Genomic DNA, 18,579 nt, shown 5'->3' with positions numbered 1-18,579 from the left:
CATGGCCTCTGAGCAGGAAAGGGAACCAGCACATCTGTTTCCGTCCTGAACGTGTCTTGACCAAGTCAGGGAAGCCCCATATCAATCAGCAAGCGCTGCAAAGAAAATTTCAGGAGAATCTCCTCCAGCCTCTGGCTCAGAACACACGGGAGAAGAAACCTCTTGAGTCCAGGGAAAGAATCATCAGAAAGCTATAAGCCAAACAATTCCTGGAGTATACCCAAGGCCGGGAATGATTCTAGCAGCCAGAGTGGAAGACCTTACAATATACCTGAGCTGTGGGAATGAATTAGCCTGAACTTAAAGGCTGCTATGGACCCATCCCAACAAAGCTTAAAAGAAAGTCTCAAAAGAATTAAACTGATTCCAAGTAACTAACTGCATGCCAGAACAAAGGCCGACACTGCTTAAATGAAGACAACACCATCCATCAGTGTAAACTTGACAATGTCTGGCAGCCAATCAGATATTATCATGCACGCAAAGAAGCAGCAAATACGGCCCTGGAAGAAAACTGATGAATAGAAAGAGACCCAGTATTGACAGAGATAATGGAATTACCAGACAAAGATATAAACGAACTATCATAAATAGCCTCCATGTGTTCAAGAAGCCAGAGGAAAAAAGAAACAAGATGAGAAGTAAAAGTTATAACAAAAAGACCCAAATGGAATTTCTAGAGATGAAAACTACACTGGGTGGGATAAGCAGCTGATGAGACACTGCAGAAGAAAAGATCAGTGAATTTGAAGACATAGCAACAGAAACTGGTCCAAACTGAAGGATGGAGAGAAAAAATGACAATAAATGAGCAGAGCATCAGTGGCCGATGGAAACATTGAGCACTCACGTATATGTCGCTGGAGGTGCAGAAGTGGAGGACAAAAAAAGAAGGGGAGACAAAATAGTGTCCACACTCCTTATGTTGACCTACAAGATTTCACCCGCCTCACCTGCTTACCTCTCCAATTTCAGCTCCCCCACTCTTTCCTTCACCCACTTCAGCCATGCAGGACTTCTCAGCTCTGCGTATCCTGGGCTTTCCCACACGCCGTCCCCTCCACCTGGAAGGCTGTCCCCACTACCAGCTGACTCTTACCCCTCCTTTGGATCTTAGCTAAATATCACTTCTTCAGAGAAACCCTCCCTGACCTCCCCACCAGGCTTGGTCCTCTCAACATTCTTGCCACCTGCACCTCTTCTTGGCAGCATTTGGAACATTTGAGAGCAATCAGTTTTGGCTTTACTGTCTTCTTCCTTAAAGTCTGGCTCATCACCACTTTCCCAAGTCCCCCAGCTGGAAAGTGGCAGCAATGAGACCAGTGCTTGCACTCATCTTGCTCTCAAACCATCTCTGTTGTGACAAGCAATTCCCTGGCTTGATTTCTGCCTCCTCAGCATAGAATGACTCTCTCAACTTAGCCCATGGTTGCCTGTCTAACACCTACTGGCAAACACCCTTCTTTTCCATGAATGCCCTTGGAGAGGGCCAGAGATACCCGCCTGTATTAGTCAGGGCTTTCCAGAGAAGCAGAACAGGAAGTGTGTGTGTGTGTGTGGTGGCGGGGGGAGAGACAAAGAGAGAGAGGAGGGAGATTATTTTAAGGCATTGTCTCACATGATAATGAAGGCTAGTAACTCCAAAATCTGCAGGGTGGGCAGGCTGGAGACCCACAGATGAGCCAATGTTGCAGTTCAAGTCTGAAGACCACCTGCTGGAGAATTCCGTCTTCCTTGGGGGAGGTCGGTCTTTGTTCTGATAAGGCCTTCAACTGAATGGAAGAGGCCTACTCATGGTATGGGGGGCAATCTCCATAATTTACTCAAATTAGAGTCCACTAATTTAAATGTTGATCTCACCCAAAAAAACACACTCACAGAAACAGCCAGAATACTGCTTGACCAAATATCTGGGCACTATGGCACAGCCAAGTTGACACACAAAATTAACCATCATGCCATCTAAGAAGCCCTCAGACAGACCTTTTCTGGCTGTCCTCCCCCATCCCTAAGAGTATGAATGAGGGGTTGATCTTACTCATTTCTGTGCCCCCCGTGGGCAGATGGACATGCTTAATCAATGTTTCCTCTTTCCTTTCCTTCCCCTTTCCCTGTTGTCTGTCTCCCCCTCTAAGAAGTCTGGCCCAGGCCTGAGTGAATGACTGACTTTGGCTCTCTGTGCAAGAATAGTTTGTCTTTCTCTTCCACGCTGCTAGTCTTTATCCTTGGTTGGTGTTTGACATTTATTAATGAAGGCAAGGTTAATTATTCTAGTGGCCAGTGGGCATTTCCTCTTTCCCCACAAAGCCTCAGCCATCTGTGTACCTGGGTAGGTAGGGCTTATTGATTTGCATGTGTTGCTCTAGGACAGGGGTGTCAAAACTGCGACCCGCGGGCCAACTGCAGCCCGCAATCCATTGTTAATTGGCCCATAGCAAATTCCAAAAATATATTTAGTTTACTTAAATAAACCAGGTGAGGCAATACATACTTCACCTCGAGTGAGTGGCCCTGCTGTTTGTGTATTTTACCGCGTATGGCCCTTGGTAAAAAACGTTGAAAAAAGTTTGGACACCCCTGCTCTAGGATGAATGGGCAAGGAGCTAGCTAGCATTTGGGTTGTGGGAAATCTTAACTGGCAGAATGGAGTGTGTCTCCTCTAGGGCGTCAACACATACTTTAGCTGCTGTTCATTCGGTTTGCAGAATATTCCTCTTGGGTTTTTGACTAGGACTACAGGGCTGGCTCTCTATAGGCACAGGAGTAGGGGTGAAGGAGGAGGGTATGGGAATGTAAGCAGCTGATGAATACAGTTGTTCAACAGATGGGCTTTCTTAATCCCTGATGTGGCCTTCCCATCTCACCCCACCCTCTGTCCAGAGGTACCCTACTCTCCTGGATTTTGCTCAGCAGCTTGACGATATCCTCTAGAGCGTATTCTTGGTTGTGGCTTCCTTCATTCCATTTCGTCTATCAAGACATTTTTATCTACCTTCTATCTTCCAGAAAAGCACTGAAATCCCCTGTCTACTGATGGCCTATCCTGTTGTCCTCAATATTGAATTTACCTTTCTGTTTCTGTTTCTAATTTTAATGGAATATCAGGAGGCAGGGAAGACAAACACATGTGTTCCATTTGTTATACTGCAAGGGAACTCCAGAGTCACCTTATAAGAAGCTAATTTCTTTCTTTTTACAAAGTTTTGATCCACACCAAAGTTCAAATGTCCCAAGAGAGGAGCTACTTATGAACATTTATGCCCTTACGTAAGTGAAAGGCTGTGAACACATCTGTTTGACAAAGCAAAGGAAGTCTGTCTGTCTAGATGTATTACATTATATGAGGTGCACTTACATAACTTGCTTACTCCACATGGAAATCTAATGAAGGAGGTAGTGAAAACCTCTGTCGCCAGAGGCTCACGGAATAAATAAGGAATAAGAAGTAGGAAATAAGGGGAGGTCCAAGAGAGTGGACCAGGGTCATGTCTCCGAGCAGCAGTGACCAGGTTCTTGTCTCTGTGCAAGAAAGAATTCAAGAGAGAGACAGATGCAGAGAGACTTGGCCATCTGCTTTGATTTAATTTGCTTTCGTCAAAGGTTCTTTAGCAAATGTGATGAAGGTAGAGGCTTAAAAAGTGCTTGTGCTTTGGAGCATACCTTCTTTTACTTCTGGAAAGTCTTGTGTCATCACATGAGTGAGCCTGGGCTAGCTAGCCTGCTGCGCAGTGGGAGGTGTGTGGCTGGCTGTCACGCAGCGGACATGGAGCCAACTTCCAGTCATGTGAAGACTCCTGAGACCAAAAAGCCTGTCAACTGCCAGACTTTTCACTGAGGCCATTCTAGACCATCCACCCTGCTGAGCAAGCCCAGGCAAGAACTGCTTAGCTGGCCTCCAAAATTTTAGGCAAGTACAAATTCTTGTAGTCTTAAGCCACTAAGTTTTGGAGTGACTTGTCATGCAGCAAAAGCCAACATAAACATGCAGAGAGTCTCTCTGGATAGGCTTCTTTTCTGGTTACACTGGTTGCTTGGGGTGTGGGGAGTGCTGGGTCAGTAGCAGAGATGAGAGGGAGAATTTGTACTGTATTGCTTTTTGGACCTTTTCAATTTTCAAACATGAGTGTCCATAATATGTTCTAAAAGAATAAATACAATTGTAACATTTTAAAATTTGAAAGCATGACTGGTGGAGAAGAGTGTTTTAGTTCATAAACTGTACTTCTCATTATTACTTCAAAAGTGACTGAACTGAAAATGAACATACAGGGTTTGTTATTTGTTTTCCTTTCTCAAATAGATCTAAGATCTTTGTCCTCCAGCACAATAATAGCCTAAATGTACTGTTTGGTGTTTGAGACAACAGCCCAGTCTCTCATCCCGTCTGCAGTAGCTTATTACAAGGGCTTCTGAGAGTTTCTAAAGCTGACACCATGAAGCATTGTTCTCTCCACATCTGGTCATGGATCTTACTCCCAAGATCACATTCTCTGCCCGAGAATACAGTGCTGCCTCCTTCCTGGGAAAAAAGAACGAGAGTTCTAAGCTATCCTGGTTGAATGTGATAAAAGTTGCATTGGCCCAGGAAAAAGAAGGGACTCGTTGCACTAAATTCCAGGAGAAGTGCAACAATCTAACCATGGGGAAGTTGGTGCCTCAGGGGCCTCGGAGACAAGTGGATCTAGGGACCTGAAGACTGCCAGGTTTCTTCCTCCTTTGCTTCTCTTTGGTTTCCGCTCATTGTCTCCTGGGAGACCAATTTCAGCAGATAGCTTGCTGAAAATGACTGAGTCTTAGATCTTATGGCTTGCTGTATTGGAATATAACGTTTTCTAATCTCTCAATGTGGAAACTCAAACACATGAGAAAGAACTCTGACAGGCAATCCCCTCCTTGGGTCAACTTCCCTAGGTTGGATGAGTCAGCCACCACCTGGAGATGGCTCTCAAGCTGTCCACAGTGGGGGAAGGAGCCGTTTTTAGAAGAGGAGAGTGTTGCTTCCAGAAGACGAGTCCTGGACAAAAAAGCAGAATCTGAAGGCAGAAACATGGGCTTTGGAGTCAAGACAGGCCTGGGTCTGTGTGCTGCTGTTTCCTATGTGCCTACTACATACAGCATGACGCCAGGCGGGTTACTTACTCGTTCCAGGCCTTCTGTCACCTATAATACCTACCCCATAGTGTTGTTTTTAAGTATTAGTAATAAAATGCCTAGCATATATGGCAGAGGCTTCAGTGCTGACATTTATTCTTCACTGTTTTGCTTAGAACCAGCACTGAAGATACCTACTCTGGACCTTTCTGCAACACAAAAACTACTTGTGCATAGTCTCAGAATATTAAGGTCGGAAGATATTATTTATTAGCCCAAGTGCTGGTCCACAAACTGGTACCAGATATGACAGAGTTTTCAGAAGTTAATGTGAAAATTAGAGGGGCAGCCAGATGGCTCAGTTAGTTAGAGCGTGAGCTCTCAACAACAAGGTTGCGGGTTCCATTCCCGCATGGGATGGTGGGCTGCAACCCCTGCAACTAAGATGGAAAACGGCGACTGGACTTGGAGCTGAGCTGCACCCTCCACAACTAGACTGAAGGACAACGACTTGGAGCTGATGGGCCCTGGAGAAACACACTGTTCCCCAATAAAAAAAATTTTAAAAAAGTTAGATAAAATAAATGAAAATTAGTTTTCCATAAAACTAAGGGTATTTATTCAATTGAAATAGTTGCCTTTTCGTTAAAAATTAAGTCTCTTTTTCGTGCTACAGTGTTTTGCTGTTGTTGTTGTTGTCAATAATGAAATGGTTACAGCAGATGGTGGAGTTTTAAAAACATGTTTATTTAACAAACTGACAAGTTGACAACCCTACACTGATTTTCATTTTTAATTTACTTCTCCCTGTAAAACTCAAAAGCACAAGAATCACTGATCTAGACCAACTGCTCATTTTCAAGTAGAAAATAAATCAAGCCCTAGAGTGTTCTTATGACTTCACCAAGTCCTAGAGTTGGAAAGTGGGTATTACAGAGATCATCTAGCATTTTAACTCCAGGTGGGATTACATCTGATGGAACAGATGGTTTTCGGTTTTTAAGGTCTCTCTCATTTTAAAAACTACTTTATTCTTTAGAGTAGTTTTAGATCCACAGCAAAACCGAGCAGAAAGTACAGAGTCCCCATGTCGCCCGTCTCCATGCTCACGCAGCCTCCCCCACCAGCGGTGTATTTGCTATAACTGATGAACCTACATTGACACATCAATACCACCCAAAGTCTATTGTTAGCATTACGGGACACTGTTGGTGCTGTACATTCTATGGGCTTTGACAAATGTATAATAACATGTATCTACCATCACAGCATCATCCAGAATAGTTTCACAGTCCTGAAAATCCCCTGTGTTCCACCTAGTCATCCCTCCCTCCCTGTTAAGCTCTGGTAACCACTGATCTTTCCACTGTCTCTGCAATTCTGCCTTATCCGGAATGTCATATAATGGAGCCATGCAGTATGCTATGTACTGAATATTTGTGTCTCCCCCAAAATTCATGTTGAGACCTAATCCCCAGTGTGATGGTGTTTGGAGATGGGCCTTGGGTTGGTGATTAGGTCACATGGGTGAAGCCCTCATGAATGGGAGGAGTGTCCTTATAAAGGAAGCCCCGCAGAGATCTCTCAACCCTTCTCACCTGTGAGGCTAAAGCAAAAAGACAGTTGTCTAGGAAGTGGACCTTCTCATCAGACACCCAATCTGCCAGCGCCTTGACCTTTGACTGCCCAGCCTCCAGAACTATGAGAAATGAATTTCTGTTGTTTATAAGCTACCAGTCGTTGGTATCTCTGTTACAGCAGCCCAAATGGACTAAGACAGTGCTTTTCACACCGGCTTCTTTCACTTAGCAATATGCATTTAACGTTCCTCCTTGTGTTTTTTTGTGGCTTGATAGCTCATTTCTTTTCAGCGCTGAAAAATTGTCCTTTATCTGGATGCATCAGTTTGTTTGTCCATTCACCTATGAAGAATATCTTTGTTGCTTCAAGCTTTTGGTGTTCATGAATGAAGCCAAACATTGGTTTTAACACTGTAAACACTAATTGCAGATTTTTGTGGAGACATAAGCTTTTATTCAATTGGGTAAATATCTAGGAGCACAACTGCTGGATCATATGGTAACTTTGTAAGAAACTGCCAAAATGTCTTGTAAAGTGGCAGTATCATTTTGCATTTCCTCCAGCTATGAATAAGAATTCCTGTTGCTCCGCATCCGTGCCAGCATTTGATATAATCTGTGTTTTGGATTTTTGCCATTCGAATGGCAAAATAATACTACAGCTAACATTTAAAGAGCATGTTCCACATGCCTGACATTGGCCTCAGGATTTTGCTTATTTAACTCACTTAATCCTCGTGCACAACACTAGGAGGTGGGCAGAGAATATGCCCATTTTACAGAGCGAGAAAGTGAGCAACGGAGAAGCAAAAGGCTGTCTTCTCAAAGCCTCCAGTGCTGTTTAAAATCCATCAGTTGGTAGAATAAACCAGTGAAGACTCTGGGCTTCGACTTTTGTGGAAAGATTGTGAATTTGATTTCTTTAATAGATACAGAGATATTTAGATGTTTTATTTCTTCTTATGTCCATGTTATGAAGTTGTGTTTTTGAAGGAATTTGTCCATTTCCTCCAAGTTGTTGAATTTGCTGATAAAGTCTTTAATAATATTCTCTTATTTGTTAACTCTTTAAGAACTACAGTGATGTTTTCTTTTTCATTTCTAATTTTGGTAATTTCAATTTTTTTTGATAATTTGGTTTTCTTCATCATTCTTGCTAGAGATTACTCAATTTTGTTTCATTTTTTTTCAAAGAACTAATTTTTTAAATTGATTTTCTCTACTTGTATTTTATATTTCATTAATTTCATACTTTTCTAAAATAAGCATTTAAAGCTATAAATCTCCCTTTAAGCACTGCATTTCATTTTATCTCACAAATTTTGATGTGCTGTGCTTTCATCATCATTCGGTTCAAAATATTTTCTACTCCCTTGTGATTTCTTTCACCTCCAGGTTATCTAGTAATATATTAATTTACAAATATTTAGGGATATTTTTGACATTTAATTGTAATTGACTCCTGATTTAACACTATCGTGGTCGGAGAATATACTGTGTGATTTCAATCCTTTTATATTTTTATGGCCGGGCATATAGTCTATCTGGAAGAATGTTCCATGTACTCTTGAAAAGAACGTATATTCAGTAATTGATGGACACAGGTGTGATAAATGTTAACAGGTTAAGCTTGTTGGTGTTGTTCAAATATTTTATATCTTTACTGATTTTTGTTTTGTTTTGGTCTGCTCTATAAATTACTATAAGGAGGTTTTAAAAACCTCCAACTATGGGTTTGTCTGTTTCTCCTTTTAGTTCTGTCAATTTTTGCTTCATGTATTTTAAAGCTCTGTTATTAAGAGCATACAAATTTTGGATTTTTTGTCTTCTTGATGAATTAATTGTTTCCTCGTTATGAAAATTCCTCTGATAATATTTTATTGTGAGGTCTGTTTTATCTGATAGTAATATAGCCACTTCAGCTTTCTTATGATTCAAATTTGTGTTGTGTATCTTTTCCATTCTTTTACTTACCTGTGTCAGCATAAGTAAAGTGCCACTCTTGTATATAACGGTCTTGCTGTTTGACAATCTGGAATATACGGTCCATTTACATTTAGTGTAATTATTGATATGGTTGATTGCAGTCTATCATTCTGCTATTTGTATTCTTTGTTTCCTCTATATTTTGTTCCTTTAGCCCTCCTTGTTTTTTGTGTTTTTTTGAGCTTTTAAAAAAAATTTATTTTCTCCACCAGCTTTTTAGATATACCTCTTTGTTTTAATAGTTGCTCTAGGGAATACAGCATGCATCTATAACTCATTGCAGTCTAACATGAGTTAATATTATACCACTTCACATATAACCTAAGAACCTTACATTGTGTTATAAACTTCACAATATAGTATTGTTATTTCTTTTTTAAACAGTTAATAAGCTTTTGAAGAAATTTAATAAATCAGATACTACACTACGCTTGATCTTAGCCAAAAGGCCCAGAAGCGATAAATTAGAAAACAAAATTTTTATTTACTCACATATGCTCCACGTCTGGTGCTTTTCATTACTTTGTATCAATTGCAGTTTCCATCTTACATCATTCTCCTTTGACCTGAAGAACTTGTTTTCACATTTCATTTCTTATAGTGCAGGTCTACTGGTGAATTCTCTCAACCTTCTTGTCTAAAAATATTTAAATTTTTGAGTTCATTTTAAAAAATAGAATATTTTTTAGAGCAGTTATAGGTTCACAGCAAAATTGTACAAAGTACAAAGAGTTCCCATATACCCCTTGAATCCTCCCTCCCCTGCCCACAGACATTCATTTATCAAGAATATTTTCACTGGATATAGATTCCTAGGTTGGCAGTATTTCTTTTCCATTGGCTTCTACATAGTAACACTTATGGTGAAAAATCAGTGATAGTTCTTATTGTTGTTCTCCTTTCTGTAATGTGTCTTTTCTTCTCCAGGTACTCTTAAGATTTTCTCTTTATGTTTTATTTTCAGCAATTTGACTACAATGTACCTAAGTGTGATTTTCTTTGTATTTTTCGTGCTTGGGGTTCATTGAGCTTCTCGGGTCTATTAATTGATATTTTTCTTCAAATTTAGAAACATTTTGACCGTAATTTCTTAAAAGTTATTTTGTACCTCAACCTTTCTCTCTTCTTACTCTAGGGCTGCAATTATACATATATTAGACCATTTGAAATTGCCCATTGCTCATTGTTTTTTTTCTTTTTTTCCAGCCTTTTTCCCCCCTCTGTGAGCATCACTATGGCTAATTCCTATGTTCCTATCTTCAATGTCACTGATCTTTCCTTCTGTAGTTTCCAATCTGCTATCAATTCTACCAGCAAATATATATTTTAGATGCTATATTTTACAGTTCTAGAATTTCCAGTTTTTTTATTGTTTCTACTCCTTTAGTGAGCTTTTCCATCTGTTTACCAGTATGTTAATCTTTTCCTTTAAATCCTTTAGTATATTTATAATAGTTGTTTAAAAGTTCTTTTCTGCTCTTTCAAACATCTCTATTATCTATGGGCCAGTTTCTATTGTCTTTTTTTTTTCTTTTTAATGTGGTTATGGGTCACATTTTCCTAATTTTTTCATGTCTAGCAACTTTACATTTTATGCAAGACACTGTGGATGCTAAATTTTTTTCACTTGCAGGATTTTGTTGTCTTCCTTTGAAGGAGGTTTTGTCTTATTCTGGCAAACAGTTAATTTACTGGCAGGTAAGTTTTCTTCTGAGGTTTTTTATTTTTAATTGGGGAAGGGGAACAGGACTTTATTGGGGAACAGTGTGTACTTCCAGGACTTTTCCAAGTCAAGTTGCTGTCCTTTCGATCTTAGTTGTGGAGGGCGCAGCTCAGCTCCAGATCCAGTTGCTGTTGTTAGTTGCAAGGGGCTCAGCCCACCATCCCTTGCAGGAGTTGAACCAGCAACCTTGTGGTCGAGAGCCTATGCTCCAACCAACTGAGCCATCTGACTATCTGGAGCTGAGCGGCAGCTCATTGACTTCATTCTAGTTGCCGAGAGCACAGCTCGCTGGCCCATGTGGGAATCGAACCAGCAGCCCCATTGCCCAGAGCTCCCATTCTAACCAACTGAGCCAACTGTCCATCCAAGGCTTGTTTTTAAGCTTTACTGGAAAAGTCTAGAGTGGCACATAGTCTAGGGTTAGACTGTACATGGCCTTACTGGGGTCTCAACTGAACGCTCATAGTATTTAGTGAGGTCTTTTGATTCTGCCTAATAGGAACTCTTATGTGGCCCAGTGCTGTGAGACACAGTAGTTGTTCTCTGCTGTTCTCTGCTTGGATTCCACCTCACTACAACATCAGAAAGTGCCACCAGGCAGAAAGCCAGGGAGACAGTGGGGTTCACTTGCCTTCTTTTACTTGAGGAACAAAATATTGCACTGCCTGTTGCACAACGTCCCAACACAGTACCTTCATATAGTTTGTTCAGTTTTATAGTTGGTTGTGGTAGGAGGGCCATATCATGTAGAAATTAAAATACCATTGTGGGGACAGAACCAAGGGTGAAGTTTCCAGGCTCTCGGCCTACGTGGAAAGGTGCTGGCTCAGGTAGTAAATGGCCATCAACTGTGATTGGATGGCCATCAGCTGTGGCTAGTTGGCCATCAGCTGTAACCAGTGAGGCATTGGCCACTAATATAACTGCTGTGGCTACGCTAGCAGAAAATAGGGGCTAGCAAGAAGATGGTGGCTGATCTAGCAAGAGCAGACTGCAGTTAGCAAGTGAGGTTGGTTGGCAGAGAGCAGTGGATGGCAGGTTGTGGATAGTGTGGCTCCTGCACCCTGTGTCTCCAAACCAGTCGCCAGAGAGACTATAGTGGTGTGACACCCCTATTTATGGCTCTGTGGGTGTTCCTTTTTGGCGTCACCATGTCCTGCGTTCCTATGTGGGGAGCGGGACCAGAGACCCCGCCTGACATCCTGCCTGACAACCATATTTATGTAACTCATTCCCAACTTCAATAGATATTTAGGTTGTCCTACGTGATAGTATAGTATGATTAAATGAGCAGCTCTGGGTTAAATTCCAGGCTGTTCCACTTATTGGCTGTGGGTCTTTGGGGAAGCTACCACCTAATCCCGCCACTTATAAATTGGGGTACAATGATAAAAACCACTTCATAGGGTTGCTTTGTGAGGTACATGAGATATTGTCTCAAATGCTTGAGCAGTCCCTGGAACACAGTGAGTACTCAAAAAAGTGTTAGCTATTATTATTCCATATTCTTACTATTACAAATAATGCCACAACGAACATTCTGGAACATATTTATTTGCATTCTTGTGCAAGTCTATCTCTGGAATCCCTGGGTCAATGGATACATGGCTTTTTTTTTTTTTTTTAACTTTTTTTTTAAGTTGTTTCGGGGAATATTAGGGAACAGTGTGTTTCTTCCAGGACCCAGCAGCTCCAAATTGTTGTCCTTCGATGTAGTGGTGGAGGGTGCAGCTCAGCTCCAAGTCCAGTTGCCATTTTCAATCTTAGTTGCAAGGGGCACAGCCCACTATCCCATGTGGGAATTGAACCAGCAACCCTGTTGTTCAGAGTTCACGCTCTAACCAACTGAGCCATCCAGCCTCCCCAAGACACGTCTTTTATAATTTGCTAGATATTGCCAAATGCTGTCTAAAAACACTGCACTAATTCACCATCTCACAACCTGTTTTTCCAAACGCTAGCCAAGTCTAAGAGATATGGCCAAACCTCTAAATTTTGCCAATCTGATATATGAAAAGTATAATTTCCCCACCCTTTTAAATTATGGGACAGAGTTTGAGCATCCGTTCATGTTTATTGGCTCTCTATACATTTTTTATGACCTCCTGTTGCTATCACTCATTTTGGTTTATTTTTTTTCTTGTTGATTTTATTCATTCATCCACCTAGTTGTATTGAGTACATATGACTCGTATTAGAGCTACGACAGTGAACAAGACAAAGCCTCTCCCTCATGAAGCTTATAATCCAGTCAGGGAGACATAAAATTAGCAAAGAAAGAATAAAATAATCACAAATCTTGGGAGTAGAAAACAAAGATGTTAAAATCATGAGTAAGAGAATCAGGGCTGTGAGTGGGGGGGGTGTATCTTCCTTAGAAAGAGTTGTAGGCATGGAAGGAGCATTTGAAGAAATGAAATTTCAGTTGGGAACAGATGGTTGAGAAGGAGAGAATCCTGTGAGGAGCAGGGGATTCTGTTTCAGGCAGAAGGAAGCCGTGTGCAAAAGCTCTAATTCAGGGAGGAGCTTAACATATTTCAGGAACAGAAAGGCCATGTGGCTGTAGTGCACCTGGTCAAGGGACTCGGGTGTGGGCTACGTTTCAGGACCACCACCTTTTAGCATCTCGCATAGGTTGGCCAACAGAACCTTAATTTGTTGTTTCCTGGAATATCGGTCCTTAGAATAATTTATGCTGACACCTATTTATGTAAAAACGAAAGAGGGATCTATGACCAGACCCTGGAGTGTCCTTCCCCCTGGAATACTCATCTCGCAGACGCCTCGCACTCTCTCCCTCACGTCCTTCAGATCTGGGCTGAAACAACACGACTTTAGTGAGCCCTTCCCTGTCCGTCCTAATTAACACCGCACCCCCACCCTTCCTCCTGTTCTTATTTTCCTCTGTGGTCTTTATCACCTCCTAATATACTTTTTAATTTACCTCTTTGTTTGGTTCATCATTTCTCTCCCCTGATCAAATAAATATAAGCATCCTGAGGGAAGGGATTTTTGTCTGTTTTCCTCACTGATGTATCCTGATGCCAAGAGCAGTGCCTGATATAAAATGTGTGTCCAACAAGAAGTTCATGAGTGAATGACCATGATTGTAAGAACTGGTCACAAGAAGACACACTCAAAGGATCGTCAATGAGGGAAACAGGTTCCTGGGAAGTCGGGGTTGGAGATGGTGGCAATGGAATTGAAGAGAAGATGGATTCCAGAGTCCAGATTCTACAAAAGAACCATCAAGCAAGAAATGGATGCTCCCGCGTGATCTGACTTATATTGTGTCATATATTTATTCTCTGGGTACAGAGATGACTGTGAAATGTGGGGGAGGGAGATGGACCCGAAGCTCTGGGGGCGGGAAGCATGTGAATGATTCCCTTCAATTGGGGAGCAAAGCCTTGTCTATGAGGGGACCCTACAATCCCAGTGACCCTGAGCTCAACGCAATAGGGCTCCCAGAAGGACTTGTGTGCTGCTAAGGGTCAAGATTGTATGAGGATTATGATCAGGAAGGAAACCATAATCATGGAATCTTACCTAACAGCGCACGAGGGATAGAGAAGTGATAGATCTGAGGGTGTGAAAGGGATGAAGCAGGTGTGTATGAGTCCTATTCATTGATTAGCACAAAATGACCACACTCATGGGAACACAGACAAATTAGCGTTTTTCCTGAGGTTTGGGGTTATGGGCACAGAGGGGTATAGTAAATAACTTTGAAACGAAAGATCTTAACAATCCAGTTGAGGATATAGATCCAATCTAAGGATGCAGACAGGATTCATCCCTGCCCTGCCTGAGCCCCCTTTCTCGCTGGCTGTTCCCCTCCCGGCACACTCGGGCCAGGGACACAGACAGCCCGGCCATGGTGAGCAGGGCTCAGCACAGACACAGGGACTGAAGGACATGTGGGAACTTGAGCTTGTCGCAGCCACCAGGACCTTGGGCCTGAGCAAGGCAGAGATCGTCCCGGAAGATGGGGTGAGAGGGGAGGAAAATCAGTTTCCAGAGAAGGGTCGATGTTGGGCTACAGGTGGTGAGGAGCAGCGTGCTGCTCAGAGTCTGCAGTCCTGCACCCGTGAGCTCTTCATGAATAATGAGTGTGAGTGTGTGTGCGTGTGTGCGAACACATGTGTGTGTGGTGTGCGTCTTTCTAAGGTCTCTCTCTCATTCTCTATAGTCATCTCAGCCAAAGGTCTTGTGGAAAGTTAATACGTAGGACACCAGACACTGTTACATATTGTTTGCTGGAAAACAAAAACAGACATCACCTACATTCCAATTCCTCATAAGAGGAAAATCTGGAAAACCAAACATTTCTTCTCATTGTTTTCCTGGATTTGTCTACACACATCTGACATTCAAGAAAGATAGTGCTCGGGGTGGCAGGTTTGCTCAATGGTTAGAACGCGGTGCTCATTACACCAAGGTCGCCGGTTCATTTCCCACATGAGCCAGTGAGCTGCGCCCTCCACAACTAGATTGAAAAAACAATGACTTGACTTGGAGCTGATGGGTCCTGGAAAAACGCACTGTTCCCCAATATTCCCCAATAAAATTTATTTTAAAAAAAAAAGAAAGAAAGATAGTGCTGGAAATAAAATCAGAATTATCTCCTCATTTATTCTCTTGTTTAGAAGACATTAATGGATGCCTAAGAGGTGCCGGTATTCCCAGGTCTCCCCCAACCCCATTCCCGGGGTCCCTTTAATAATTTTATCTGAATGTTTCCTGTTCTCTGAAATAACATATGCAACGAAATTTGCTGTGTTACCAGTTTTCAATATCTCGGCTCAAATACAAGGACATGTGAAGTTTTGAGTTCCTGTATGGTCTTAAATGTTAGAAATATAGAAAACGGTCTGATGCCTCCACCATATCCTTTGTGGGCCACAAAATATCGGAGACGTGTACACTGGCTGATTTGTCTAATCTAGGTGGTTTTTGTTTGTTTGTTTTATTGGAGAACAGTGTGTTTTCCCTGGATATCAAGTCATTGTTTGCTTTTTTTTTTTCAATCTAGTTGTGGGGGAGCGTAGCTCAGCTCCAAGCTCAAGCCATTGTTTTCAATTTAGTTGTGGAGGGCACAGCTCACTGGCCCATGTGGGAATCGAACCAGCAACCTTGTCATCAAGAGTTCGCGCTCCTATCAACTGAGCCATCTGGCTGCCCTAATCTAGGTTTTTGAAGAAAAAATTCCTACTATCTTTAATCGCAGGGGTTGTTCACTTTTTAAAAAATGTAACTATGGGGGTGGCTGGATGGCTCAGTTGGTTAGAGCACAAGCTCCCTGGCCCATGCTGGTGTTATGAGCCTTGTGCTCCCCTCAGCTGAGGCAATTGGTCGCCGGTCATTGGCCATCCGCTCACAGCAGCTCACAGCAGCTCACCGCAGCTCTCACCAGCTGCCACCCACTCACGATGGCTGCCGGCCACTCAGGTTGGCCACCAGCCACTCATGGAGGCACATGTTAGCCCATGGCAGCCCAGGTGTAGGGAGAGCCGTTGTTCACAATCTTAGCTGTAGAGGGTGAAGCTCACTGGCCCATGTGGGAATTGAACCGATGACCTCAGCGTTAGGAGCCTGGCGTTCCAACCACCTGAGCCACCGGGCTGACCCTATATTTGTCTTTCTGTGACTGGCTTTTTCTTTTTTTAATCATGTTTTCAAGGGTCTTCCATGTTGCACCCTGTTTCCGAATCTTCTTAGTGACGCACACTTATATGATTGTGCTTTGGCAATGCTTCTAAATTGTCTACCCTGGAATGTCTTAAATGTTGCATTAGGATACGGAATACATGCGAGGTAAAAATTAAACAAACCTGTCATAATTAGAAAGATTATCTCATTGTTAAACTACTGACTTTTGTTTTAAACAATTTCCTCTCCCGTGACAGGTTCATACCCATGATGTGCACGTGTCATTCAGGGATTCAGTCTTTTATACTAACAGATGTCGATTGCTTGAAAGTGCACTTTAGATTGTGTGGATAAGATGTGTGGAATAATCCTTAAAACGAATTTTCTGGACTCTATTAAAAAAGTCTTTAAAATGTTTTACTATTTGACCTATGAACAAGAGGAATTTATTTTTCTGATCACTCTTACAAGTGAAGGACGGTCTTAATAATCAGATATTTTCTAAGCTAAGGGTTAGGGGAGCCTTTGCCCAAGCATTTTCCCCCTCTAGGTCTTTTTCATTTATCACTCACTAAAGATTCCAGAAAGTGAAGAGACAGAGCAGCACTGAACCTTGGATGGCTTTCTTGGTGTCACAGTATCGTTCACACTCACCAACAATGAAAGTCAGGGAAATAAAACATGGTCGACACTTGCTCTGGCATAATTAGTGACAAACTTAGAGGCTGCTTGTCTCTGTCCAGTGGATTCAAAACACTTAAAGAAGAAATCGAACTTACCAGCATCAGTTGGACGTTGTCTGGAGTTTCATCATCCTGGTCAAGAAAACATTGCTTCATTTCCATTAGGGAGTTTGCGGTGGGTTCACCATCTATGAATTCTTGAAAATCCTCGAGGTATTGATCAATGTCCACTTCAGGAGAGATTGTATCATCTATCAGTTCCTCAAGGAGCGGGCAGCCAGAACCTGGGATGAAAGCATGCAAAAGTGGGCTCACTTACAGAGGTATGAATTCCTTTATGGGCACAGCTAGGGTGTTTGTCATCTTACATCCCAGGAGAGACGTACATTCAGAAAGATTATGGTCAACGGTCTTGAGTTCTCACATCTAGGAGAGTAAACTCAGGATCTGGGATTTCCTTCAAACCCTGAAACATTGCCTCCTTGCACCCCCTTCCTGGCTTCCACAGCCCAGAGAAGCCAAACACATGAAAAATGAGGACCCTGGAGAAATGAGAGGCGCTGTGCTGGGCTGTGGGAAACAGGAGGCCGTCCACAGGGGCCCTGACAACACCCTGCAAAGCGAAGCCCGCCCTCCGAGTCAGTGCTCACCTGCAAAGCAGGTGATGGGGAGGGCGATCAGCATGAGGACGGTCAGCAGCTTCATGGTGCAGCAGCGGCTGTGGGCTGGTGCCTGCGGTGTGGCCACCTTGTTGGTTTATTATTAGCGTGGGCTTCATTATCTCCCCGTCCTCGTCCTCCTGTTGTTTTTCTTTTCCTTCCTCATCTTAAAGGTACAAAAAGGTTCCTATCCTGTGTCTGTTTTCCTGCTTCCTGAACACCTGGGCTGGGAGCAATACCGCATCTGCCTCTGGGAGACAGTTTCCTAGTCCACAGACACTTTTTCAGTCCAAGGCTGGAGTTGGAAAAATACTGTCTTTCCCCAAAAATAAGACCTAGCCAGACAATCAGCTCTAATGCCTCTTTTGGAGCAAAAATTAATCTAAGACCCGGTATTATATTATTATATCATATCATATCATACCCGGTCTTATATTATAGTAAAATAAGACTGGGTCTTATATTAATTTTTGCTTCAAAAGATGCATTAGAGTTGATTGTCCGGCTAGGTCTTATTTTAGGGGAAACACGATATTAATGTCTCTCCTGCTTTGAAGGTTGTTTTTACAAAGAATATCTCACTTAGTTAAGTCAATTTCATCAATTTAATTATAAATGTAAAATTAAATTTTGTCCAGTTTTTCTTAGCTTACTGATTTTCTTCCACTGATTCAAAGGACGATGTGAGAAGTAGAAAAACTGACGCTTAGGGGACGCAGTGCCTAATGGCGGGCTCCTGCAGATGTGGATTTGAATCTTGGAAGCAACATCTAATCACGCGGTGCCCCCGGTGAGTTACAGGGTTGGTCATGTCGAGCTCCTTTTGCCCAATTTCTAAATGGACATAAGTGATACCATGCTGTTTTTGTGGGGATGGCAGACACTCCATGTAAAGAGCCTATCAGAACTTAAAACAGGGTCATCGGGACTGTGGAAGATTCCATCCATCCATCCACCCACCCTCCCATCCTTCCTTCTAGCCTTCCTTCCATTGTTCACGCCCACCATGATTCTCCTATGACTGGGCCCGGTGCTACATGTCACAGGTTCAGTTTAGAACAAGTTAGAGCAGGGCCTGGCCCTTGTGCAGCTTACCTCTCACCGGGGAGGCAACGAACACACCTACAGTTGACGGAGAAATCTAGGGAAACTGATGGTGTAAAGAACAACAAACAACCTGTAGGGCAGCTGTCCTGTGAAGTGGC

At 42.5% G+C, this 18,579-nt stretch overlaps 1 protein-coding gene across 3 annotated transcripts in view; it reads right to left on the bottom strand.

Moving 5' to 3' along the window:
- The window catches only part of LOC109459519 (mammaglobin-A-like), a 53,274-nt gene that overhangs the window by 21,555 nt on the left and 13,140 nt on the right, over positions 1 to 18,579 (bottom strand). For 2 of the 3 annotated variants that reach the window (XM_088789634.1, XM_088789633.1), the window contains exons 3-4: positions 16,812 to 16,999; positions 9,150 to 9,294 (exon numbers count right to left, since the gene is read on the bottom strand). In XM_088789634.1, coding sequence (XP_088645760.1) covers positions 9,253 to 9,294; positions 16,812 to 16,999 — 230 coding nt within the window. In that variant the 3' untranslated portion in view covers positions 9,150 to 9,252. Of the gene's footprint in view, positions 1 to 9,149; positions 9,295 to 16,811; positions 17,000 to 17,365; positions 18,354 to 18,579 lie in introns of those variants that run through there. The other variant, XM_088789635.1, reaches the window with a different exon arrangement.

This window comes from Rhinolophus sinicus, chromosome 14 (assembly GCF_057876585.1).
Source record: "Rhinolophus sinicus isolate RSI-liver-muscle chromosome 14, RSI-T2T, whole genome shotgun sequence".
Classification (NCBI taxonomy): domain Eukaryota; kingdom Metazoa; phylum Chordata; class Mammalia; order Chiroptera; family Rhinolophidae; genus Rhinolophus; species Rhinolophus sinicus.
Note: the sequence above shows the minus strand (reverse complement) of the source record. Positions and strands in the feature narration are given on the sequence as shown.